This window comes from Amblyomma americanum, chromosome 8 (assembly GCF_052857255.1).
Source record: "Amblyomma americanum isolate KBUSLIRL-KWMA chromosome 8, ASM5285725v1, whole genome shotgun sequence".
NCBI classification, from domain to species: domain Eukaryota; kingdom Metazoa; phylum Arthropoda; class Arachnida; order Ixodida; family Ixodidae; genus Amblyomma; species Amblyomma americanum.
Genome location: NC_135504.1, coordinates 40,089,897 through 40,116,663, shown reverse-complemented (window position 1 = coordinate 40,116,663; position 26,767 = coordinate 40,089,897). Strand labels below are relative to the sequence as shown.

General features: G+C 49.5%; 1 protein-coding gene across 1 annotated transcript; it reads left to right on the top strand.

Moving 5' to 3' along the window:
• Positions 1-18,316: 18,316 nt before the first annotated feature.
• Positions 18,317-25,361, top strand: LOC144102326 (uncharacterized). Its single transcript, XM_077635625.1, has 4 exons — positions 18,317-19,243; positions 22,124-22,147; positions 23,403-23,570; positions 25,207-25,361. The coding sequence occupies exons 1-4, from the start codon at positions 18,574-18,576 to the stop codon at positions 25,359-25,361; spliced, it is 1,017 nt and encodes a 338-aa protein (XP_077491751.1). The 5' UTR covers positions 18,317-18,573.
• The last annotated feature ends 1,406 nt before the right edge of the window (positions 25,362-26,767 follow it).

The following is a 26,767-nucleotide window of genomic DNA, read 5'->3' as shown; positions in this document are numbered from 1 at the left end:
TTAGGAAAAGCGTAAAAAGAGCCCTAAGTTTGCCTGTAAATACATCCACTGAAGAACTACTAAAAAAATGGGGGTTCATAACACATGGGCGGAGCTTAAGGAAGCAGTTAGAATTTCACAGCTTGAACGACTTAGCAAAACCCGGACAGGCAGGAATATTATGGAATGGGTGGGGGTACAGCCTGACAGCAAAATAGAAGGCAAGGTAGATATACCTCTCGACATCAGGTCCAAAATAAAAATTCCTTCCATACCGAAAAACATGCACCCTCAGTTCAACAAAGATAGACGAAAACATAGGGCCAAGGCTATGGCAAAAAAGTTCAGAGAGCTGCCTGCTGAGGAGGTAGCATACGTAGACGCTGCTGGGGGTCTGGAGGGGGCTGCGGTTTCGGTCGATGTAGACGGTCAGGGAAAACCCCTGATCACAGCCTCAGTCAGAACCCAGAACACGGAAACTGCAGAAGAAGTGGCGGTGGCGCTCGCCCTGGCAGGATCTAATGCAGGGTACATTCTTTGCGATAGTAAATCCACTGTCAGAAATTTTAGTAAGGGCTTGGTCTCTTGGGAAGCCAAACGCATTCTGGAAAGCATGCCAAAACATAGGTCTGCTGCAATATTCTGGATACCAGCACATGAAGAAATAGCTGGTAACGAGGCCGCTCACCTGCTAGCCCGAGTAACCTACATCCGGGCAGCAGCGGAGCAACCGGTCTGCACAAATCTTAAGGATGCCCCAATCACGTACAAGGAAATTACGGATGGTTACAAATTAGGAAGAAGAATATACCCTCCTCCAGACGTATCCCTTACTCACAAAGAGGCGTATATCTGGAGGAGGATCCAAGCAGGGGTATACATATCGCCAGTCAAAATTGCTAAGAACCCAGGTGACGAAAAATGTATCGACTGTGGGGCAAGGGGTACACTAAACCACATTACTTGGGAATGTCTTAACTCACCGGGGGCTAAGGAAGAAATAAATAGTTTTAGCCTGGGAGGCGCTGCTGCGGAGCGAGGACCCCAACGCGTAGCGCAAAGCCACCCGCGTGGCGGCTGAGGCCGTGAAGCATCAGCTACACCGTCCTCAGCCGACGGCCTCTTCTCCTAATCGGGCTTAGGCTTCGGCCGAGCCTGAGAGGGGGTAGGGAGACCACCATCTGCCGGAAATAAAGTTTTTCTGAACTGAACTGAACTGAAAGCGGCCCCCCAACTCGGCTCGTCACAGTCGTCCAAGCGAATCCTCCAGGGTATGTCGGATGATGTGTATAAGGTGAAGCTGCAACGATGTGCTGCAGCTAAGAAGCGGCGGCGTGCGGAAGAAACGGATGAAGAGCGGGAACAACGTTTAGCTAAACGGCGTGCATATTATGCAGCCAGGCGAATGCGTTCAACATCTCTTGATCTGGGTGCATCTACAAGTATCATGCATGCTCTCAATGCTGACGTGACTTTGGCGACACCTGATCTGGAACGACAGAACAAGCGAGGAAGAGACAACGCGCTCAAGAGACGCCAGAAGAACGCTCCGCACGACTCGAGAAACGTAACAAAGATGCGGCTAGAAGTCGTGCTACGTACCGGAATGACTCCAACTGCGGAAGAGACCGCTTTGAGTTTAGGAGAGCGTCAGAATGAGACGAAACAAAGCTTTCGCGATTCAACTTGGGTTAACCAGAGCTAAACCACATCCAATTTTTACCCCCCCCCCCCCTGTTAGTTTTCTCCTCAACTCAACCTTCTCCATCGTTAGTGCCATTTATGCTCAGGTGAACAAAGCAACAAAAGAACATTCACCCATGTAGACACCACCTCACCAGTCCCTGGTCCAGCGGGTACGCTATCCCACATTTTGTGGTGGTGGTGGTAGCGGTTGTTTATTAAATAATAGTAAAAAGGAATGAAAAGATTTCTGCTAGCCCCGGCATCTGCCATCGATACTGAAGCACCTGAGCTGGGGCAGCGGAAATAAAGGATAGCAGGCAGAATGGAGAAATGAAGTGAAAGAGATGAGAGGACAGGAAGAGAGGATAGGGGGAGAAGTAATATGTACAAACTATTTACACAATAGGAAACGTGTCCAGGTTGTGCGCGTGATTAGTTCATTTTAGAGGAATTAAATCACACGCACACAGCACTGTGTTGGCTACAACTGGAGTGGGGCGTCCACATTTTGTGGAGTTCTTTTATTTATTCGAAAAGTGTGCCGTGAGGCATAAGTTGCATGAGAAAACCGTCCCACCTTAGATCAGCTTTAGAATATGACACATATACGAGCAGTGGCAGGCAGCCCTGATCAGAATTAAATAGTCTGTAGGACCAAAGGCAGGCCATCCTACGGGTCCAGATATCAACGCAAGCCCACGGTGTCCTGAACTAAGGAGCCCGCCCGCCTGACTATGCAAGCATTAAAAAAATATTCTGTTAATAAGTTTCATCTTTCTCTTTTCGTGGCGCTGCGTTGCGAACGGAAGAAGCAAAAAACTGCGGGCGAACAGCACGAGTCATTCGCACATGCGCGAGAGCAACACGAGAAGAAGACAAGCTTTCGCCCTGGCTGGTCTGCGTTGGTCAGCGCTCCGTGCCAAAACAGGCCCACGGCATCATCATGGATGAAAGTGACGGTTCGTACTCATCTAACCTATACCGACCGCGATTGACCAGTGGATACAGCGTTTGGCTGCTGATCTGAACGTCTCCGGATCGAATATCAGCGACTGTGGCCTCATTTCGGCGAATGCGAAATGCTTTAAAGACGGTCGCGTGCTGTGCTATGCGAGCACAGCAAGCGAGCACCCGCCCCATTAAAGTGGTCGAAACAATACCAGAGAAGTTTACAACGGCACTCCTCTTAGCTCACGTGTAGAGCTTCGGGATGATGAAACCCGCAAATCATTTTATCCTCTAGAACACAACCCGTCGTGGAGGGTCAGTAGTTAAGGCGCTCACCTACTGAGCCGGAGTATACGGCTTCGAACCCGACCGCGGCGGCCTCGTTTCGATGGAGGCGAAACGCAAAAGGCGCCCGTGTGCTGTGCGATGTCAGTGCACGTTAATGATCCCCGGGAGGTAGAAATTATTCCGGAGCCCTCCACTACGGCACCTCTTTCTTCCTACTTTCACTCCCTCCTTTATGCCTCCCTTACGGAGCGGTTCGGGTGTCCACCGACATATGCGAGACAATTACTACATCATTTCCTTTCCTTAGACCGAATTTCTCGGCTGCTTCAGCGCCTTATGCATTTTGCCTCCATCGAAGCATGGCGGTCGCGGTGGGGATTCGATCTTGCAACCTCGGGCTCAGTGCGCGGAACAGAAAGATAGTACGGGTGCTATATGCGTATGCCGACGTGCGCGAACCGGTGAATGTTCTCCATGGTTTTAGCGAATATTCGCTGCGGGGCCACAGACCAGCTCAGCAACCACCGCGGCTTCCACTGAGGGTGGACATGCCGAAATGGGTGTGTCTTATACTGACCTTCACTTTTCTTTCCGCTGTAGCAAGCGACCCGACCATAATGTTCAGCGATTTCAGCCAAGTCGTCTCTCCGGAGGATGGGTAAGTTCTAATCATTTATGATGCTTGCTAAAACGCTTTCTCGCTTCCCCTAGAAAGATATGTTCCCAAAGAAACTGACCCGCCGCGGTGGCTCAGTGGTTAGGGCGCTCGGCTACTGATCCGTAGTTCCCGGGTTCGAACCCGACCGCGGCAGCCGCGTTTCGATGGAGGCGAAACGCTAAGGCGCCCGTGTGCTGTGCGATGTCAGTGCACGTTAAAGATCCCCAGAGGGTCGAAATTATTCCGGAGCCCTCCACAACGGCACCTCTTTCTTCTTTCACTCCCTCATTTATCCCCTTCCCTTACGGCGCGGTTCAGGTGTCCGCCGATATGTGAGACAGATACCGCGCCATTTACTTTCTTCAAAAAGCAATTTTCATTTCATTTAATCCAGTATACGCCGGCACCAAACATCTTAGGGGTATCTACGCAGCTGGTATAAAAGGGAAAACACTGAGAAGTTTGGCTTGGTTTATAGGGTTTAACGTCCTAAAGCAACTTAGGCTATGAGAGACGGCGTAGTGAAGGGCTCCGGAAATTTCGACCACCTGGGGTTCTTTAACGTGCACTGACATAGCACAGTACACGGGCCTCTAGAATTTGGCCTCCATCGAAATTCGACCGCCGCGGCCGGGATCGAGCTCACATCTTTCGGGCCGGCAGCCGAGCGCCATAACCACTCAGTCACCGCGGCGGCTAAAACACTGAGAAGTGTACAATGTGCTGTTGGGGACACAGAAGACGAGGGCTCTCGTCCGTTTCGACCATCTGTGGTGCTTCAACATGCGCTGGAGTCTCAAATAGCACAAAAAGCGATTCTTCACTCCCTCCTTTCGAACCCGACCGCGGCGGCTGCGTTTTTATGGAGGAAAAACGCTAAGGCGCCCGTGTGCTGTGCGATGTCAGTGCACGTTAAAGATCCCCAGGTGGTCGAAATTATTCCGGAGCCCTCCACTACGGTACCTAATTCTTCCTTTCTTCTTTCACTCCCTCTCTTATCCCTTCCCTTACGACGCGGTTCAGGTGTCCAATGATATATGAGACAGATACTGCGCCATTTCCTTTCCCCAAAAAACCAATTATTCACTCCCTCCTTTATCCCTTCCCTTACGGCGCGGTTCAGGTTTCCAACGATATATGAGACAGATACTGCGCCATTTCCTTTCCCCAGAAAAGCAATTATTTTTTTTTGTTCGGATTCACAGCGGTGGCTCAGTGGTTAGAGCGCTCGGCTGGTGGTGGTGGTAGTGGTTTTATTAAAAATAATAGTAAAAAGGAAGGAAAAGATTTTTGCTAGCCCCGGCATCTGTCATCGATACTGAAGCACCTGAGCTGGGGCAGCGGAAATAAAGGATAGCAGGCAGAATGGAGAAATGAAATGAAAGAGGTGAGGGGACAGGAAGAGAGGATAGGGGGAGAAGTAATATGTACAAACTATTTACACAATAAGAAATGTGTCCAGGTTGTGCACGTGATTAGTTCATTTTTGAGGAATTAAATCACACACGCGCACAGCATTGTGTTGGCTACAACTGGAGTGTGGCGTCCAGTTATTAATCGTTCAAGGTAGAACTCGCGGAGTGTTCGGTCACTGCGTGTAATTACCTGACGGAGAACAGACGGGACTTCAAGCCCGTGTGTTCGAGGAATGCATAGAGGCTCACCAAAGTTCGCTCACGAGTGCGCGCACTGCCCTGCGGCCACAATAGCGTCTTGATGGAGTCAGCTACAGATCCGGAGTTCGCGGGTTATCAAAATGCGTTTATCAAAATACGGCCGCCTCGGCCAGGGTGCGATCCTGCTGGCTCATGCTCAGCAACCGTGCTGGGTAGCCAACTGAACCACCGCAGCGGGTGTGCTCGTATTTCGCAAGACAGCAGATCATCACGCAATGAGCCAGATCATATGAATGCATTCCTTGGCTCATTCTACCCCTGCGTTTCCTTGCGTAATGTTTATAAAAACTGACTTTATTAGATCGATTTCCCAAACCTTGAATTACACATTTCTGCGTACCGTTGCATTGTGTTCAGTAGATGGCTTCTCGCTACGTGTCTCTGTTAGTATCCCGCCTGCGGCTGCTTCTTTCCAAGCAAGCTTCGAGATCAAGCAGCACTCCATGAAACAGCTTATGATGCATGATGCAAGGAAAAAACATGCGACTTTTAGCACACTTAAAGTACGCGATTCTAAGACCCTTCAGCACGCCAGAATCGTACGGGGAGGCAATGAAGGCGTTGTTGGGAGCGCGCAAGAAGTACTCGACTCCGGCGGATATCCTCAACAGAGAGCAGGCCACCACGCTCAGAAGACTACAAACAGACACCTACCCAAGCAGAGCCATGCATCATAAAATGTGGCCGAACAGATATGCGAAAGAGTGCGTGTGGTGTGGGGGCTACGCCACAACGTACCACGCCACCTGGGGCTGTGAAAAAAGCCCTTTACTACCAAAGATAAATAGCCCTAGTCTAGAGCAGTGGGAGGCCCTCCTGGCTGACTCCGGCCCGAGCACACAGCTTATGCTGGTGACGAGGGCCAAGGCAGCGGCGGAGGCCAACGGGATCCTGGACTAGGGAATACCGACCACTGCAGCTCCACTTCTATCTATCCCCAACACCCTACTCCCTTACTCTTCCTTCTGTGAAAATAAATGTTTTTACTACTACTACTCTAAGCATCCCAACGTGAGCGCGAAAGATTGACACAGCTCACCGGACTCATTTCTACTTGAATCAAAAAATTATATCGGTCACATTAAGAAATAGTCTCAAGTAAACATTAAATGCAATAAAACGCGCCATTATACGTTCGTATAACTTCCACGCTCATTAAAACATGCTGTGCTATCAACGAAATAACGCATTCCTTGGTGGCGAGGGAACCTGCCGGCGCCTCGTGCGCACCAAAACGGCCCAGAGGGATAAATACGTGCGCAACTAAATCTGTGCTTTTTTTATCCTTGCACAATTTTAAGCGTGCTATGCTGATGTTCAGGCCAATGGGCGCCGCCACTTACCTGCCTCGAAGAACATTGACTGGAAGGGGCGATCGAGACCCAGGCTTCGCGCTTTACTACGGCGGCCCATTCCCTAATACGGTATTTATCTGCGAGAAACCTATCAAGCATCATTTAATTTTCCTTTTTAGTCTACTGCACGGATCCAACAGTGACGCAGCTGTCAATACACGCCGCTTCTGCAGTGCGCAGTTATGATGCTGCCGCCGGTAGTTGCGGCAGCTGCGGTAGGCACGGGCCGGCGGAACCTGCTCTGCCTACCGTGCGAAAGTCGCTACTGACATCAGCGCCACCACATCTTCGTGACGTCGCGGCGTGAAGGAGGTCTATAGTGCGACCGGGCTTTACAGTGCTCGGTCGGTGATCCATTGCCGTAGAACGCAACACCCATGCTGTGCGATGCGATGCAAAGGAACAGCGGGCACGAGTGAATGCACAAGCAGCGGCGCAGCGATGACAAATTCAGGGGAGCACTTAAGGCACCTTACGTGCGTTTAGGGGAAAGCTTTTCTGATGTGGAGGTAGTCGTTTACGTCCACTAGAAGTACGTTGTTCTTGGCGTTTCAGTCGTTTCCGTTCTGCATCACAAGCGCGCTTGGTAGCAGGAGACACAGGAACTCGCTTCGGCGCCATCGAACCCGACCGCGGCGGCAGCGTTTCGGTGGAGGCGAAACGCATAGGCGGTGGTGAAAAGCATTTATTCATCTATATGTACAGAGAGGTGCTCGGAGAGAGGACCCTAGTGGGTCTTGCACCTTACAATAGAAGGCGGAGTCCCTCATTCCAGGATACCGTTGGTCCTGACCGCTGCGCAGGTCCACCGAATCAGGGCCTGTTGGGCCGATAGTTCCTGGCAGCCCTGCAGAGCCGCCTCCCAGTTCTTTCGGGTAGGGGAAGGGGTGATGGAGGGAGAGAAGGATTTTGCCTGCATGCCCAAACCATATGGAAGGGGTCGGCCGCCTCCCCACAGAATGAGCAGCGGCCGTCAAATGAAGAGTCAAAATGCTTGAGAATCGCCGGGCACAGTAGGGTGCTTGTAAAGAGCCTAAGGAGAGTTCGTTCGCCAGCTTTACCCAATTCCTTCATAGGAACCTGGCAGCGCCGGTGTTCGGCACGATAGTGCTCAGTAATGTCTTTAAAAGAAGAAGAAGATGATGAATTTTTATGGCGCAAGGGCATCTGAGGCCAAAGAGCGCCATGTCACAAGGTTGTTTCTTCTACTGAAGGTGGGATCAAAGACCCATTTCCCAAGCCTTTCAACCTCAATAAGCCGAGCACCAGGCAGGGGAAAGCTTGTACCCATTGTATCACTTGTGGATACCCGGCGGCACTATAGGAATCGAACCCCGCACCTCCCGCATGCGAGGAGGATGCTCAACCACTATAGGCCACCGCTGCGGTTAAAAGAAAGAAGAGGGCTGTGGTCTGGGTTAAGGTCCTCCCAAGGAACGCCTGACGCCCGGTAAGTGAGTGCGCGGGCTGTCTCATGGGCGGCTTCGTTACCCGGCATGCCTTGGTGGCCGGGTACCCATATTATTGAGCGATGAGTTGGATCGCCGTCGCGAGTACTGTGGTGAAGAATTAGGTGAGCAAGTGGAGTGATCCACCCGAACTCAAAGTTACGACAGGCTCAGCGAGAATCTCCGAGGATGAATTTAGAGTCGGGATGGGCAGCTGCGAGGGCGATCGCTACCTCCTCCGCACGAGTTGAGCTGGGCGCTCTGAACGAGAGGCCGTCCACCTGTTTTCCTTCGTGTATGACTGCAGCCGTGTACCATTCCCCCCTGGAGTGGTAGGGGCCTGCAATGTCGATGTAGAAGACGTGTTTCTTTGAGCCATAGTGGCGGAGCAGGGCATCCGCCCGCGCCTGGCGCCGGCCATTATGGTCCTCCTTGTTCATCTTATGCTGACTTCCAATCGCAGCGTTGGAGCACTTCTGGAGCAACGTTTCCTGCTTTTCGGAGCAACTGTATTCCAAACGCAGATCTGAGGCACGGATCGCGTCTTCCAATCGTAGACAGGGAGCGGTTGCCGAGCCGAGATTGCTCCGTGGAGCAGTCGGGACTGCTCCACCGAAATCGGCGTATCCGACCGGAAGTTTGCGTGACGTTCTTTTTCAGCGGCGCCCTACATGCTCTGGCCAGAGCAAGTGTACTCCAATCGCAATTTCAGGTCGCGCGCTCTGCGCCGGATTCAGGCGCTCTGCCACAGAGCGTGCAGACCGCTCCGGGCCTGCGTTTGGAATTCACCATTAGTCGGAAGGGGTCGAACGTAGAGGGCGCGTCTCCACAGTTCGGGCACTTGAACCCGTTCCATCGTATGGTGGTCATGTCTGATATGTAACCGGTCTAAGAGGCGGCGACTGGACACGGTCTGGGAGAGACGCGTGTATTGGTTAACGAGATGCGCCTCGCGAAGTTGCCGATAGGTGTTCTCAATCCCCAACGCAAGCAGTCGCGCGTTGGAAGTGGAGATCGGGAGGTCGAGGGCTGTCTTGAAAATTTGTGGAGTACAACCTCCAAGCAATCTTCGTCATGTTTCCGTAAGCAGAGGTAAGGAGTTGAGTATTAGTACTCGACTAGTTACGAAGGCATGGGCTAGCCGCACCGTATCTTCGCAACTCTCCTCGCTTGTTGGAAACGCGGCGAACCATTCGGCCCACCTGATCGCCGACTTTACGGAGTTTGGCAAGGGTCGTATGTGTCTTACGATGCTGATTAATTAAGAGACCGAGTACTTGCAGCTCCTGCGCTTCACGAATGAGGCCGCTGGCGAGAGAGAGCTGAACGGAGATTTTGCATTTCGGAGAATGTCGAATATGCACAAATTCAGACTTGGACGGGGAGCACTAGAGGCTGCAGTACGTAGCATAGTGGTCTACTGTGCTCGCTGCTGCTTGCAGGCATTGCTCCATAGCTCCTGTTTCCCGTAGTAGCCCAGATGGGGATGTCATTGGCGTACAGAGCACGCTGAACACCGCCCACACCCGCCAGCTGTGCCGGGAGGTACATCATGACATTATTAAAGAGAAGTGGGGACAACACAGTGCCTTGTGGTATGCCCCTCGTTCCCATCTCAAACGGGCCGCACTCGGACTCTTGTATGCGTATATAGGCCAAGCGATCTGTTAAGAAATGTTTGATGCATACATAGTTGAATGTACGAGGACCGCAGTTGGTCTCGGTAAGATGTTTTAATATGACGCCGTGTTTAACATTGTCAAACGCACCCTTCGGATCGAGTGCTAGACTATCTTGTCATTGTGTGGGTGTTCTATGGGTTCGAGAACCTCGCGATGAGGCTGTAAAGGTATGTCTTGTGCGGACTTATGAGGTCGGAAGCCGAAAATGATGTCGGATAAGGTTGCTCTCGAGATATTCCGAGAGGCGGTCACGGACCATCGTTTCCATCAGTTTCCCTACGCATGAAGTGAGGGAGATGGGCCGGAGGTTGTCTGTGTTTACCAGTTTCCCCGCCTTCGGGATAAAGGTTACCAAAGATGTCTTCCAATTGGCTGGCAACGAAGTTTCCCGGTCCAAATGGCGTTGATATATTCAAGTAGGGTTTCGTATGCCCGATCGGGGAGGTTTGCCAACAGTTTGACTGTGACCTTATTCCTCCCGGGCGCCGTCCCCCTGCGCATTTTGGCAAGAGCCGCGCGAAGGTCGTGAAGCTGGAAAGGCTGATCCAGATCCGGATTATCACTGCCTGCATACGAATATTCCTGCCCGCGCGGATCTTGATCCTGACTGAGGTATTGTGAGCGTAAGACGTTCGCTAGCTGCTCTGTGTGTTTCCTTGAAAATTGTGTATCGCGCGAGGGAAGCGTTTCTGGGTTTCCGAGCGTGTTTGTGCAGGGTCTATGAGACTCCTAAAGAGCCGCCAAGTGTTGCGGCTCGACATCTGTCTTGCTGCGCTGTTGCATCTACTTACCCAGTTATTGTCAGCGAGCTGGGCAGCATACTCGGCAGCTTGCTGGGTGAGGTCAGAGATGCGAGCGCGGAGCTTACGATTGTGTTTTTGCCGCCACCATCGTTTAGTGAGGCTGCGGCGAGCTTCCCAGAGGTGTATCAGGTGGTTATCCACGTCCGATGCACGCTCCGTAAGCTGGATCTGCTTTTCGTGTGAACGGAGTGTTTGCATGAGTCCGTGTGCCCAAGTTTAGTAGTCTTGGTCCAAGAGAAGTTACTGGGAGGGCCTGGAGGAAAGCATTCCAGTCGGGAAGTTTGGCTGTTGCAAGGGGGCGATGTAAGGGTCGAGTGTAAATTACAGTGTTCAGTATGCAGTGGTCACTGCAAAAGGTGTCCTCAGTGTTGATCCACTCTGCGTGTCGGTGGTGTTTCGTGAGGGTAAGGTCGGGGCAGGTGTCCCGAGTGACGGAATTCCCTACACGTGTCGGGTGGGCAGGATTTGGTTACAAGAGTGATGCCCAGCGTAGATAACTTCCGCCAACTCACAACCACGCGGCTCTTCCTTGCGATAGGCCCACATGGGACAAGGGGCGTTAAAATCTCCCACTATTATGAGGGGGTCGCGACCTGCGATCCTTAGCGCTTCGCTAAAGATGTCAGAAAAACTGATGTTTTTGAGTTTCGGGGGGCAGTAGATATTAAGGATGTGTGCGGGACTATCTGTTCGCCGTTGAGGGAGGACAGAGACCATCACGTACGAATATTCCAGATTTAGGTCGAGATGAACCTCCTGCGCTGTGTAGGCGTTTTAGACTAGGAGACAGGTGAACGGGTCTCGTTGAAAAGTACTATAGCCCGAGAGCTCGACCGCATCCCCGGTTTCTTGCAAAGCAAGGATTGCAGCGGGGTGTTCGAGCTGCCCTGCGCCCTATAGGCCGCGAGCATATCGCGACGAGCATCGGCGAACGCGTCACAGTGAAGGAGCAGGTGTTCTAGTGTTTCCACTGCACCGCATCCGTCACACACATCACTCGTCGCGATTCCGTAACGCACCCGTCGTTCCCCGGGCCACACGCAGCCAATGCGCGCGCGGAGGATCATTGCACGTTGTGACCGTGTAAGTCCGCGACAGCCGGTGATAGTGTCGATGCGCTCACCTCCTGCGATGCGTGGGTCGGGGTGCTGCTTTCGGAGATGGTCGTGGATGGCCGCACGCACGTCCTCCAGCGCAAGGGGCAGATCGCTGGCAGGTAGTTGGTGTGCAGCGGTCGCGAGGTCGTCAGCTTCTTCGTTGTAACATCTTTGAAGGTATATACCGGATTAAAATCGGGTTCCTGATCGGGTGGGCAGGAGACAACAGGCCGGTGAGAAAGCGCGCTGGCGGATCCGTCTGCCGCCTGTTTCCTGCCAACCCCTGATGAGCAGAGGTCCATATAAGGTAACCGTGTGCTGGGTCCGTATCCCGTATGCATTTTTCGTAGATTCGATAGGCTAGGAAGGGAATGCAGCCTTGTTCGACGTTCCGACAGGCCCCTCGCGAGTCGGTAATTACGTATTTTGAATCGGAATGTGAGGCCGCGAGAGCAATCGAGACCTCTTCTGCTTGTGGTGCACTGCGGGCTCTGAAGGTTAGGCCGTTAACTGTGTTGCTGTTGTGAACTACCGCGACCGTGTACCATCCCCCGTGGTGAGGACCGGAGGCTTCCACGTAGTATACGCCTGTTCTGTTGCCATAATGTCGGGCTAGTGCTTACGCTCGTGCCAGGCGCCGACCATTATGGTCTTCGTGTGACATGTTGGCTGGGAGAGGTCGCACATGGAGGGCGCGTCTCCACAGTTGTGGGATGTGAAACCTGTCTTCCATGGGAGTGCTGTGTTGGATATGGAGTCGACTACTTCGAACCCGAGGGTGGCAGCCGCGTTTCACTAAAGGCGAAACGCAAAAGACGCCCGTGCGCTGTGGTTAGTGGCTTTTGAAGAAAGGAAATGATGCAATAACTGTCTCGCTTCTCGGCAGACACCTCAACCCCTCAGTCGCGCAGTTAGGGAGGAGAGGTAGATGGGAATGAAATGTGAAAGAGAGAAAGGTCCGTAGTGAAGGGCTCCGGTATAATTGCGACCACCTGGGAATCTTGAGCCTGCACTGACATCGCACAACACACGGGAGCCTTTTTTGCGCACCGCCTCATCTAAACGGGGTACTCTGACTCAGTAGCCGAGTGCTCTAACCACCGAGCCACCGCGTCTGGTGTTTGCCATGTCAGTGCACACCGGGTTCCAAAATTTCGCGCTTGGTATCCACGGAGAGTGAGAGTTCCTATGCCTTTTCTTTCCCCACGACTGATCAACCTGGGCGGGTTGTGGTGAAATGCAGAAGCGACCATGCACCGCGGAGGAAGACTATAAGGAGTGGAAACTCCGCCGTCTGTGGCGACCAGAAAAGGTCACAAACCCGTGGCGCCACTATCCTGCTGGCGGCGCCTGGCGGCCTGGACAGGAACTACTGAAATACAACGTCACGGCGTGCCCGCTGTAGCAAACACCCGTTTCGTCTGCTTGTCGTCTGCTCTGAGCGCGCTGCCGGAGAGCGCGCCGGAGCCGCCTGTCTGGGCGCTGCATTTTTAATTTTTTTTCCTGCTGCTTCTACGAGGCGCCGCAAGGCGCCGCCACTGCATGCGCCCCCGTCGGCGCATACGTATAATTGTGACTTTATCTGGTCGCCTGCGCTTGCTCGCGGAGACGGCAGTTTCACCTCCTGTATAGTCTTGCTCCGTGCCATGCACTGACGTTTCGTTCCAGACTGAAGTGCGTGAAGGTTGGAGGGATTAATCTAGCGCTGGACGCTGTTAGACGTGCCTCACAGGCCACGCGCTATTGCTCTGAGAAGTGAAAAATGCCAGGAATTATGAAATATGGTGCACATCTCCGCCATCAGTATATGTTCATCGAATGTCACGTGTATCGTAAGTGAACCAAGAGTTAAAACGAATTTGAGGTCGCCTTCAACACCGTTGTAACCAGCACTGAGCGTCATCTCTTCCCTTGCTTGTTGTCAGGTTAATTCATTGATCACTGATAGATCGATTTACTGCTTGATTAATTGATTTAGTCATTTATTGATTCATTCACTGATTTACTGAACAAGTAAATGTCGGTTCATTAATTGATTAATAGTTTGGTTGATTGACTGATTGAAGGGAGCAGCGAGAAAGCGATGAAGACGACTATCCGGACGAAGTCGTTCCCGTCATCGGCTGCTGCATCCTGGTCCTGTTTGTGATCATGATTATTCTCCTCTTTATGATCTTCAGCTACTCTACTGGTGAGTGCAACCAGGGCTACCCAATGCTCTGGCAAGAATCGCAATCGGCAGCGCACTGTCTGCGTGTAGTACAGCTACCTCCAGTATGAAAGAGAAGTCAGTTTGTGCACACAAGATCGAATTCTCTTGTTGGTATACTTCTACACTGAATCTGAACATGAATGAGGGGCGTTAACCGTCCAGAAGAAGACTTACAAAGACGGCAAATGTGTAACGTTTGCTTATAGAGAAACGTATACCTGGCCGAGCTTGTGAGGATCAAATGCTCTCATTCGTGTATACGAGTTACCTCCGCAGCTTTTGTCGTGAACACATAGCCGCCTGGTTTGCGTTTGGGTCATGCAGTGTGTCTTGCCTTGCATCGTCAGCACTTCAAATCTCTCATCCTCACCCATCCGAAGATTCTAACTTCCGGTGGTCAAGCAGTCCCACTACGCGGCCTAAAAGAGAAGCCCTTGAGCTGCCCAGTTTTTAATAAACGCTGTGCAAAACATTACATTGGCTCGGAGTGGTGATGCCGTGCCGTTTTTCCGCCCCCGCCTCCCTCTCCAAAGCAGGCCGTATTGGATACATAAGAAGTGATCAACACATAATGCTTCATGCAAGGTGTGGAATGTATGCCGCGAAAGCAGGTGCCGGCGTCAACCAGTCAAAGTCCAAGATCACAGAGATACCCGAATGTACGTAGTGGCAGATCGTGACAAATTCTTTGTCATCCTGCCGTTGGCTGTCCCCAGAGTCCCTGCGGCAACCAGTCACAAATCGTTATCACGAGAAACGGTATACGTGAATCTAATCAGCTGACGCCACCAGATTTGCAGGGAGATGAACTTTTTAATGAAAACTTGAATCTTCAGCCTTGAAACATGACACGCTACTTCAGGTACCGATGATAGTGTTACGTACAGGGTACATAATACAATCATCCCAAATGAAGTGATGCCCTTTCCGACATAACTATGCACACACGCATCTATGGGATTTATACAGGGACTTATATTAACGTTCCATTCCATGAGGAACCTTCAAAGGGCCTTGGTCGCCACCTCTGGGGTCAGCAGCGCGCTGTGCAGTGCTGGGCATAGTCGGAAGAAATATTCGTAAAATGTTCGGAATATTTTTAGTACGAATACTCGGTTTCACGAATACAAAATGCTCTGGATACTATAGTTGGATACAACTGAAGAACGCAGCGGCTTTTCCCCATCAAAGGAACCGTCTTCCAGCCAATGGCGTCGGCCGATTCTCAAGACCCTGCTAGCGTGATAATGCAGGGAGCGGCGCCGCAGTGGAAAGAGGGGTCTATCACCGACCATAGAGGGAAGGGATTGTCTCCTTTCATCTACCGCTCCCTGCTTTGTCTCACTAGCCAGGGTCATGAGAATCGGCCGACGCCACTGTCTGGAAAGTGGTCCTTTGACGGGAATAAGCCTCTGGGTTCTTGAGTTGTATCCGACTATAGGAGGGTACGGTAACACAGTAAAATAAGCCAGTGGTCCGAACAAGTGCATTATATTCATGTTAAGGGTAGTAAGCCTGCCCAGAATGTTAGGGCTATGTAACAGTACAAAATAATCATAAGTTTAGGAGTAAACCACGTGAACCTCACTCCCGGATTCATAAATCGCCCTTCCAGCGATCATGGTGACTCATCGCTCGTTAACAGCTCGCTAATAGGTTTATTTCTGGGCTAAAGGCCTGAAAACATTCGATGAATGCTTACTACTGCTGGCTTATGTTGCTATTTGATTAGTCCTCGAACTTGCGATATTCTCAGGCCGACTTCACAGATACAACTCTTTATTCATGCTATCGCTGTGCCATCGCCGTTTCTGGCTCCTAATTTTTGGCGTGGATTCTGTTTCAGATGACCACCTAGTCGACACAAGTAAGCAATCCCTACGTGCATGCGTCTTTTCTCTCTTTTAATCCGTCTATTATGCGCCGCATTATTAATATTTCAAAGTGTCGATATTCTGTTGGTCCATTCACGGTCTATACTTGCTGCTAGAGGAAACTGCTGCCTTGGTCGCAGACTGCTAACAGGCAAACGCAGGAAAAAAAAAAAACACTGTAGGTACATTGTGTCAATGGAACAGGGGAAAATCTATATATTTTTCAGCTAAGAACATTGTTACTGACACAGCACTTGATTCAGTTTTGTTTAAAAAAAGCCTTACTGTCTGTGCAGAAACGTTAAATGAAACGAACTGAACGTTGTGTCCAGGCTCGGAAAAAAACAATAACATGGAAGCGCTTGCATAAACGTAGAATATTGCACAGGCTTGTGGGCAAAGCGTGGCACTAAAGCCAAGCAAAATTTCAAATTAAAAACAGGGCGTTTAGGGGCCAGCTCGTTCCTTTTAGAGGGGTAACCGAGCCGGTTCGGAAACGTCGGCTTGTTTCAGTTGCGTCTTGGTCGGAAAAAATAAAAGCTCTTTCCAACGCAACACAGTACAATCTTTTTCATAGAAGCTATGTACCAGCCAGATGGGCGATTCTATCGAAATGTTTACTTCTTAATCTATCACGTAGCCACTACTCTGCCACAAGCTCTAAGTTATTCTCAGTTCACTTTTAGTTCTCAGCTACTGAAATTTGAAAGAAGTATAGACAGATAACTTTTTCGGTGCGGTTTTCTTCTTTGTTTTGATCCGTAAGGCATTATTATACATGTATTACCACATGGTATTCTCCTACAACCACTAGATAATTTATAATATAATTTATTTCTCGTGTTGTTTCGGTTTCAACAGCCGAAGGGTGACTGCGATGTCAACGTGTGCTTATAAGCCATGTAAGGCATGAAAAACTGCGACTTAATCGCTGCTTATGCGTTTTAATTCACTGCAGCTCTAAAGCCATCCAGCGTCAAGGGACGGAGTAGCAACGAATGTATACAAGCAGCTATTATATTGCAGTTTTTTTATCTCTCACGTGACCTATAAGCACACGTTGACGTCACAGTCATCACTCGGCGGTCGAAACCGAAACAGCATGACAGAAAAATTCGATTATAAACTATTTAGCGGTCGTAGGCGAATACCACGTGATTATTCATGCATAGTAGTGTCTTCCGCATCACTGTAGAGAAGAAAATCGTTACTTCTTTAATAGCCGACATTTTGTGTTTGAACCAATGTAAGCGTAAACAATATGACCTGTGCTGAAGTGAAAAGAATGAGCTTCTGTGCCGGTGTTACACTTTCAAGCCATGTACGAAGTGAGCGTTTCTTGTTCAATAGTCGCTCAGAAGTCGTTTGCCGGCGCTCTCGTGTCTGCAGATACGCCGAAAGTCACATACAGGCCTCCTGGAAAGGACGAAAAAAGTAAGTTCGGAAATTATTGGTCACGTGGTGTCGATGTCGGAGGCGACACCGGCGCGCTGCAAAGTTTTTTCAAGCGCTGTTCTTAAAGCCAAAGCCCCTCGATCCATGACGTTTTCAATCGAGGAGCTTTACGTATAACTAGATTCAAGGCACGTTGAACCCCCGTAATTTTTGTTCTTATGCATTATCCTGCAGAGCCTCCGGCTGCTACAACGCCAAAAACTTCTAGAGGTGAGCTCTAATTTTCGAAACAAAAAAAAAATTACTCTGCGGCAGAGTTGGAAAACCGTCGATTCCGGCACTTCCTCCAGCTTTCGGGGTTGATCCGTTCGAAAAGGCTGAGCTGAAAGAGCTCTATTTCCCACGGAATGATTACGTATACCCACAGGTGCACTATGAGAGTGTCTTTTCTTCCCTAACATACCGTCTCGTTTCTGTCAACAGCGGAATTGTGAGTTTTAATTTTAGTGAAAACCGGATAGCGGCTTCGTAAAGTCCTCGTTCAGAGCTGGCAGAAGATGCTAGGCGATATTCCCGGTTTAACAAGATTCTAAACACCGTGGCCTTCGAACAAGGACTCGTAAAAAGGGTCATTTCACAGATATAAGTTATCTTGGCAATAATTAATGATAATCCTGTTGGGAAGGAGAAAGGGAGAAAATCTTCAGTCTTGGTTTCTCTAAAGAAGATGCCAAGTTTGCGGGAAAAATTACCGCCCCCTCAGATAATTTGTTATGCAGTATCTATGGGGTCGTCTTACTGCCATATCGTAGATGAACAATGGCACCTGGGTTTCGATTATGCTTATTTGACTCGCTGGAGTTGTAAGTAGTAGTTATGTAAACAACTGAGGGGATTGACGGCATTTTCAAGCATCCATGCTTTAAAAACAAAGAGGCTGAAACATACTCGCCAAAGCCGCACCGGAACTGTTAAAGAGATGTAAACCGCAGAGCTGTCCCCCTTCATTTTTGCGTACACATTTGAGGCCATTGCATCGTGAGCGCACGGGTTTGATATTGTCGAGTCAATGTCCGCAAATATGGACGCAGCGCCTAAAGTGTTTAACACGGCGCAGTTTACCACTCATAAGGCGCCTTTAGCTGCAGTGCTAGATTACAACTAATCGTGACTCAGTGGTTCCGAATGTTTTACTTTCTCTCGCATAAGCGACTGGCCCTGGACCAATTCAAAGCAGCACGCCAGGAACAACGCCGCCGGTGGTAACCAACAGCACCCACTCGCCAAGGCCCAACACAAGCTCGACTTCGAGCGGACCGGTTAGCATTGGAACCGGGAACTTGACGAGGCGACCTCCAGCTTCGACCCCGATTACACGTTCTTCCGTGTTCCCAACACCCCCTACGGCTAGCCCGGTGTCTACCCGGGGCCCGGGGACGCAGACAACTGCCGCACGGACGGGGTCTCCCGGAATGACGTCGAGGTCGACAGCGCGAACCGTGCAGCCGACCGCAAGAACTACAAGATCACAGACTACAGCGACCCCTTCGAGAAGACCACCGGCGACGTCGACTACAACCGCTACCAGGAGGACGACGACGCCCACAAGACCACCAAGGGGTACCACGACCGCAACTAGGAGGACGACCTCCACAACCAAGAGGACGACGACGACCAGAACCACTACCACAAGGAGGACGACGACAACCAGAATCACCCCCACAAGGAGGACGACGAATCGCACTACCACGAGCTCAGCGAGAACGACGGCGTCTTCCGGAGTGACATCGAGGTCGACAGCGCGAACCGTGGCGTCGACCGCAAGAACTACAAGACCACGGACAACAGCGACGACTTCGAGAACACCACCGATGACGACGCCGATGACAACTAGTACCAGGAGGACGACGACGCGCACAACACCAACGAGTACGACGACCACGACTAGGAGGACGACCTCCACTACAACAAGGAGGACGACGAGGACCAGAACCACTACCACAAGGAGGACGACGGCGACCAGAACCACTACCACAAGGAGGACGACGGCGACCAGAACCACTACCACAAGGAGGACAACGAATCGCACGACTCAGAGCACGACCACGAGCCCAGCGAGCACAACGCCTGGTTACGATCACAGTAAGTTTCAAAGTTTATTCAGAACTAATTACAAATGTTATGCTTATAAAGAAGGTTACAAAAAGAGGTCTCAAAGTTTGGCACTGTAGTGGGACCTCTGTGTACAAACGCAAAAAAGAACAAAAAGCAACATTAAGCAGCATTGCATATCAATACAAACTTGTTAGCGATATTTGAAGAATAGAAGATTATGAACTGAAAACAACAAATTTACTAAAAAGTGAGGTTTCGATGAGAGCGAACGAGGTAGATATAGTGTGGATTAAAACAGCTTCCTAATCAAGAGTAAAGAATGAAGGAGCGGAGCTTGAGTTTAAATGACGATACAGATGGCACTGTTTTAATACTATGAGGCAATGAATTCCAAAGTTTTATTTTAAAAAAAAACGACAGTCAGCATTCCATAGTTGCTTCGAATTTTCGGCAGTGCAGAATTTTTGTGGGATGCAAATCTAGTAGGGTTACGGTTGATCAGTTCTTGTGTATGTACTCTAGAACGTTACGCTTATTTAACACAAGATAAGCAAATATGCCAAGGTTATATTTTATCAGTTCTGAAATGAAAAGGATGTTGAACTGAGAGTATAATGGAGTAATGGGGGGGGGGGGGAGGAATTTCTGTTTGACCCAGTAATTATACGGACCGCTTGGTTCTGCACAATCTGAAGTGCGGAAAGATGAGAATGATATGCCTGACCTCAAGAGGTGATACAATAAATAACGTGGCAATGAATGAAAGCATAAAAGAGTTAGATGTTGGGCTAGTTGAATTTGTGACAAATTAAACATATTCTTTTTGGCGCAACCAGGACAGGAACACAAAGAACAAAGACAAACATGAGCGTTGGTTGCGCTAAAATTATGTATAATTTGTAATCAAAGCATAGTAGAGTTGAATTAAAGTATGTGAACTAAAGTAATGTCGTGCCTTTAAAAGAATTCTGATCCCATATGACATTTTATTTCGAAGTTGTTGAATGTTAAATTTCAAGTGATGATCGACTTCTACACCAAGAAATGTATAATGATCCGAGGGATGTATCATGGTAAGAGTTGATTTAAAGAAAACTTGGGACAGTTGTAAGCTTTGAGCTGAACACCATGAACTTAGATTTAGCTAGGTTAATCGGAAGCACATTTTTAGTGCGCCAAATAGCAATGTTAATAAGATCAGAATTGAGCTTGGATGTCAAGATATTTAAAGATTTATGGGAAGAGATAAGAGTGGCATCATCTGAATAGAGGATACATTATCTAAACTGTAGCTAGAGGTTAACTATCAATAGCACGACTAAGAAAGTGCCTTCGAGTCGCAGTGTTCGCAGTAAGGTTTCAGATGAAAGGGCAACTGTCTTAATGTTATCGCATTAAAAGCCTCGTCAGGAAAAAAAAATTGTGTCGGCGGTCATGTAGTTCGCTCTGTGGCTGAAGCGAAGTGACGTCACAAGGCCGGGTAACTTCCGGCAGAGGCGGCAACAGCTTCTAACGCTCTCGAACTGCCAGCGCATCAGGTAATTAGGTGTTTCTGCGAATTTTGTGTAGGTATGCATAGGGTGCGGGAAAGAATTGACATTTTAGCGTACCGTGTACTGTGTTCCCATTACCGCAGCATCAGCAGACCGACTGCGCATGCGCCACAGAGTACCGTAGAACCACACCAGAAGATTCTTTTAGCATACCATAATCCCGTGCTGTAGTTACGGGAGTCCTATCGACAACACGGGCGCTGCTGTTTAGCCGACGACAGTGAATACGCTACGGCTCCGTTCACACTGGCAGTAGTAAATAGAAAATAAAAAATCGGATGGACGTTTCCTTTTGCTTTTTCGTTGGCCTCGTAACTTGAATAGCAGTGCAGAAAAAATTCAAAAGCATCATAGAATGCGAAAAAAATTCAAATGGCGTTCGCTTCGGTGACACGACGGAAACGCTTGAGCGGTCGCATAGCAAAACTTGGAAGCAGGGGACAGAGATTCGAACACGCGGCGGAGCGAACAGATGAGTTTTATTGGCCAATGCTTGAGATCACTACGCCAACGCCGCAGCTTAGCTTCCCACCTGTTAAACTGCCAGTCTATAGCGCTGTGCCTTGGAGGCCGCCGTCATCATCTTCCAACCGTGCGTGTGGAAGCGCCGTCAGACCAGGCCTGCAGCAAGCCACACGAAATGGCGGGAGATTAGAAGCAAAAATTGAAAATTTGTTTTGAGGAAAGAAAATGACGCAGTAACTATCTCACATATCTCGGTGGACGGAGGAAGGAGGGAGTGGAAGAAGGAAGGAAGAGGTGCCGTTTGGTTTATGGATTGGTTCATCGGCGTCTAACGTCCCGCTCAGTCTATGAGGGACGCCGTAGTGAAGGGCTGCGGGTATTTCGACCACCTGGGGTTCTTTAACGTGCACCGACATCGCACAGTACATGGGCCTCTAGAATTTCGCCTCCATCGAAATTCAACCGCCGTGGCCGGAATCGAACCCGCGTCTTTCGGGCCAGCAGCCGAGCGCCATAACCACTGAGCCACCGCGGTGGGGTAAAGAGGTGCCGTAGTGTAGGGCTCTTGAATAATTTTGACCACCTGGGAATCTTTAACGTGAACTGACATCTCACAGCACACGGGCGCCTTTTGCGTTTCGCCTCCATCGAAACGCGGCCTCCGCGGCCGGGTTTCAACCCGGGTACTCCGACTCAGTAGCCAAGGCCCTTAAGGACTAAAGCACCGCGGCGGACAGATTAGAAGCAGAGAAATTTAGTTAAATGACCCAGTCCTATCGCAATGCCGTCAAGTAATGATAAGTAAGCGACCTAGAAATTTTTATTACAGCTCTGCGTATCAAGCGCCGAAATTCATTGCACTGATTCAAACCCTCTCTTCTCTTTTTAGCTCCTCGTCCCGGGAAACCAACACGTAAGTATACACCCTTACCCGCATTGCGTTCAGAAACGAGGTATGCAGTGGTGACCATTCGACCGTGTGTGTTTCTACGTACTGTTCACACAGAAGAATCTCCGGAAATCTTCATACAGTTTTTGTAAGGAAGATGACATGTTGGCGCAGAGAAACTCAGCTCCCCCCCTTCAGAATATTTATAGGCAGTCACTGTCTATAGTCGGCTAACGTGCAGCTTTTGGGATATTCACTAGAATCGCGCGACTGTAATCCGCGCAACATATCGGAACTATCTAACTGCGATAAGCAGGCAAATCGGCCAGAGTTACCCTCAAGTTCACCAAATCCTCTCCGATATGAGCTTCGTCTTCTTCAAGAAAACAGCTTGAATTAGACAAAGACTGAAGGAGGACACACACGGACACGCGCTGATTTGCAAGTGGCAGCCAGCGCCTGTCCTTGTCGGTCTTCCTTCAGTCCTTGTCTAATTCGCGCTGTTCTTGAACAAGGCATGCCAACTCGCCCGGGCATCAGTCTAACGAGGTTCGTCTGCTGGGCTGTTTCCTTCACAATACCTGCTGGCAGAGACTAAAGAGGTCACTGCAGAGACTGCATTGGAGAAATGCGAAAGCATTAGCGCTTGCCGCGATGTTGGTGGCTTCTAGTCGACGCCTTTTTACATCTACTTACCCACTCCGTTAAAGATCCGACCGCCGCTCTTCGATCTCCGATGCTACCACTCGACGATGTGTACTGTTGATGTGTTCATTCGTATTTACCTAGCGCGGAATTGGTTCCAAATTATATCCTGGTGCCAAACGAGGAAAGCACCAATTTACCCTCTAGAGAAAATAATCTTAATTTTGTCCCCAGATCGACTCCATCTAATTCTTGTGTTCGTAATACTCGATTCTATGGCAATTTTTCTGGCCTCTATGATGTTGTATGCTGCGACAAAAGACTGATTAATTGTTGAGAAAATCGGATTTAAAAATGTTGCCGCCGCTCGATTCAGACTCGTGGTCGTCAAGAAAGAAAGGTTCTTCGTGATAACCATTTGCAAGTGAATTGTGGTGCAGTTTAACCTCAGGGATTTGCACGCAAGAACAACTGTCACCACAGGTGACTTGCGAAAACGGCTACTGGTGGTGACACCTGAATTTAAAAGTTGATACCTTTTTAGCTGTAAAATGGCTTAATTATCAGCGGACATGACGTCTTTGTCATTGGAGCGCACAGCAGGCACGACGCAATACTCGCCCGTTGCTTGCAGGAAACTTCACACTCATCTGTGTCTTCGAGTACATCATGCGAAACCCACGCCTCCGCTGGGAAAAGGCGGACCAATGCACGGACTACGTCTACATCCGGGCGTTTACTTACTTCGACGACAAGAAAATCAACCACGAACCTCTCGTATTTACCGAAAAGACGCTCAAACGTAAGACTCGCGCACAAACAGCGGCTGTTTCGGCGAAGTCTACGAATATGTATTAAGCACAAAACGCGTTTAGCTCTCGTTTTCTTCAAAACACGGGTGACCACGGCCCGAAAACCACGTCGAACCTAAACCCGAATACGAAACTGAATCTCACTTAAACGTTCTGAAATATTGTTTCCGAACCGTTTTCAACAGCATTCGTGTTTAAGTGTACGCTGCCGATGTCCGTGTTCTACCACTTTCTGTCGCAGTATCGGTCTCATATATGGTTGGACACCAAAACCGCGCCGTAAGCAAAGGGATAAAGGAGGGAGTGAAAGAAGAAAGGAAGAAAGAGGTGCCGTAGTGGAGGGCTCCGGAATAATTTCGACCACCTAGGGATCTTTAACGTGCACTGACATCGCACAGCACACGGGCGCCTTAGCATTTTGCCTCCATAAAAACGCAGCAGCCTCGGTCGGGTTCGAACTCGGGAACTCCGGATCAGTAGCCGAGCGCCCTAACCACTTAGCCACCGCTGCGGGTTTTCCCAAAAACCAATTTTCAATTTTTATGGAGGCAAAACGCTAAGGCGCCCGTGTGCTGTGCGATGTCAATGCAAGTTAAAGATCCCCAGGTGGTCGAAATTATTCAGGAGCACTCCACTATGGCACCTATTTCTTCCTTTCTTCTTTCACTCCCTCCTTTATTTCTTCACTTACGGTGCGGTTCAGGTGTCCGAGGATATATGAGACAGATACCGCGCCATTTCCTTTACCAAAAAACCGATTATTATTATTAATTTTCAACGCAGTTATGCTAGCACTACCGAGAGATGGCGCCACGATATGCATCAACGCCCATTCCGAACATATTTATGCGGGCTCTGCCGAGAGAAGGCGCCACAATACGCATTATCACCATCGTCATCATTATCAGCCTGACTGCATCCACCACAGGGCAAAGGCCATCCCATGTCTTTCCAATTAACCCGGTCCTTTGCCATCTGCGCCCGCCCTATGCCTGCGAACTTCTTAATCTCTTCCCCCCACTTAACATTCTGCTGCCCCCTGCTACGCTTTTCTTCTCTTGGATTCCACTCCGCTACAAGAGCGGTTGTGTTGCCTTCGCATCACATACCGTGCCGAAGCCCATTTTTTCCTCTTTATTTCGACAAAGATGTCAGTAAGCCGCGTTTGTTCCCTCACCCACTCTGCCCGCTTTCGATCTCTTAACGTTACACCTATCATTTTTCTTGCCATAGCTCGTTGAGCTGTCCTTAACTTAAGCTGAACCCCTTTCGTTAGCCCCCACGTTCTGCCCCGTAGGTGAGTACCGGCAAAATACAGCTGTTGTACACTTTTCTCTTGAGGGATATTGATAAACTGTTAACACATTGGTAACACAGTCATGCGGGCGCTGCAGAGAGATGGCGCCACGATATGTGCTCACGCCCATTGCTAACACAGTCATGCGGCCGTTGCCGAGAGGTGGCGCCACGATATATACTCACGCTTCCATCTTCTTGTTTTTTTGTTGTTGTTTTGGCCGGGTGCCCAACCTAGTGGTGCCCACCCGTTACAAAGGGCAAGGCCTCAAGTATCTACGCCCAGTGCTAACTCGTCTCTGTGTTTCTCTCCCTGTGATTTGTTCTCAGCGTGGGCCTTCAACGCGTACTTCGACACAAACGCCACCTACTGGGGGTACTTCTTTGAGAGCGACAGTGCCGTTCGTGTGACCATGGAATATGCATACCCTCACGCCGACTGGTACATCGGCATGTGGGGCTCCACCTTTCTCCGGCTGCTGTGAGCATTCACTTCCTCCATGCCGCTTGCGCGCGTTGCCCGTGGTAGAACACAGCCTCTGAGTTTGGGCGCTCGACTGCTGATCCGGAGTTCCCGGTTCGAACCCGACCGCGGCGGCTGCGTTTTTATGGAGGAAAAACGCTAAGGCGCCCGTGTGCTGTGCGATGTCTGTGCACGTTAAAGATCCCCAGGTGGTCGAAATTATTCCGGAGCCCTCCACTACGGCACCTCTCTCTTCCTTTCTTCTTTCACTCCCTCCTTAACCCTTCCCTTACGGCGAGGTTCAGGTGTCCAACGATATATGAGACAGATACTGCGCCATTTCCTTTCCTCCCAAAACCAATTATTATTATTATTGGGTGGCTGGACGCGCGCACCACAGTAAGATTGCTAGTTGACAATTGTGAGTTTTAGCGGTCTAGAAACGACACATGCGTCATAAAAGACGCCGTAGTGGGGGTGGCTCCGGATTAATTAGACCACCCGGGGTTCAGTAACGCGCGTTGACATCGCACAGCGCACGGGCACCCTTCGCGTTTCGCCTATGCATCGAAACGCGAACGCCGCGGCCGCGGCCGGGATTGAACTATAAGGTCCGTCAGCTCAGTAGCCGAGCAAGACTGTGACGCCGTTTCGTTGTCGTTTAAAGTCTCTGGAACTGTTCCCTTTTCATCAGTACTGCATTCGTTATGTCTTCGGTGCAACCGGTGCTCTTAATTGCTTGTTTGGTTAGTTTAGTTTTTTTGTATTGTTTGTTTTTGCTGACTGGTCAGGTGTTTCTTCCTTCGTTGTTTGTTTTCTTTTTGTACTGTTTGTTTATTGTTTCACTGCTGTCTTGTTTTTTTCCTTACTCGTACACACGCCTGTCTGCTTGCCTTTGCACTGTACTTTTCAAAAGTGGTTGTCTTCTTTCTTTTCTGTTCGTTGTCCCTGCATGTGTCTTTTGTTTGATAATTGCATGCTTATTTTTTTTTGCCTAGCTGTTGCCCGATTAATTTCCTTGCTCGGTTGTTTATTTGTTTGTTTAGTGATACCCTCGAACTATAAACATTAGAGAGGGGGAGTAGTTGAGCTACAACGTAACAGAGAAATATTGACCTACAATAGAAACCTGCAGATTACAGGCGTTTTTTTATTTAACAGAGCAATACATGTAATTTTTATACATAACTATATAATTATTTTACAGACCTGTATGAAAAATAACTACATTACTTTTTATTTTCGCTATATAATAATGGCGAAAATTATGCCCTGACATATGTGAAAGAAGCATGTGATCTAATGTAATACTTCAGGTTTGTCACCAGCATACTACACACATAACGTGCAGCAGGCTGAAAAATCTTGATAAACACGGGGCTGCCTTAGTGGCTTTGGCGTTCGGCTGCTGATCTCAAGGTAGCGAGA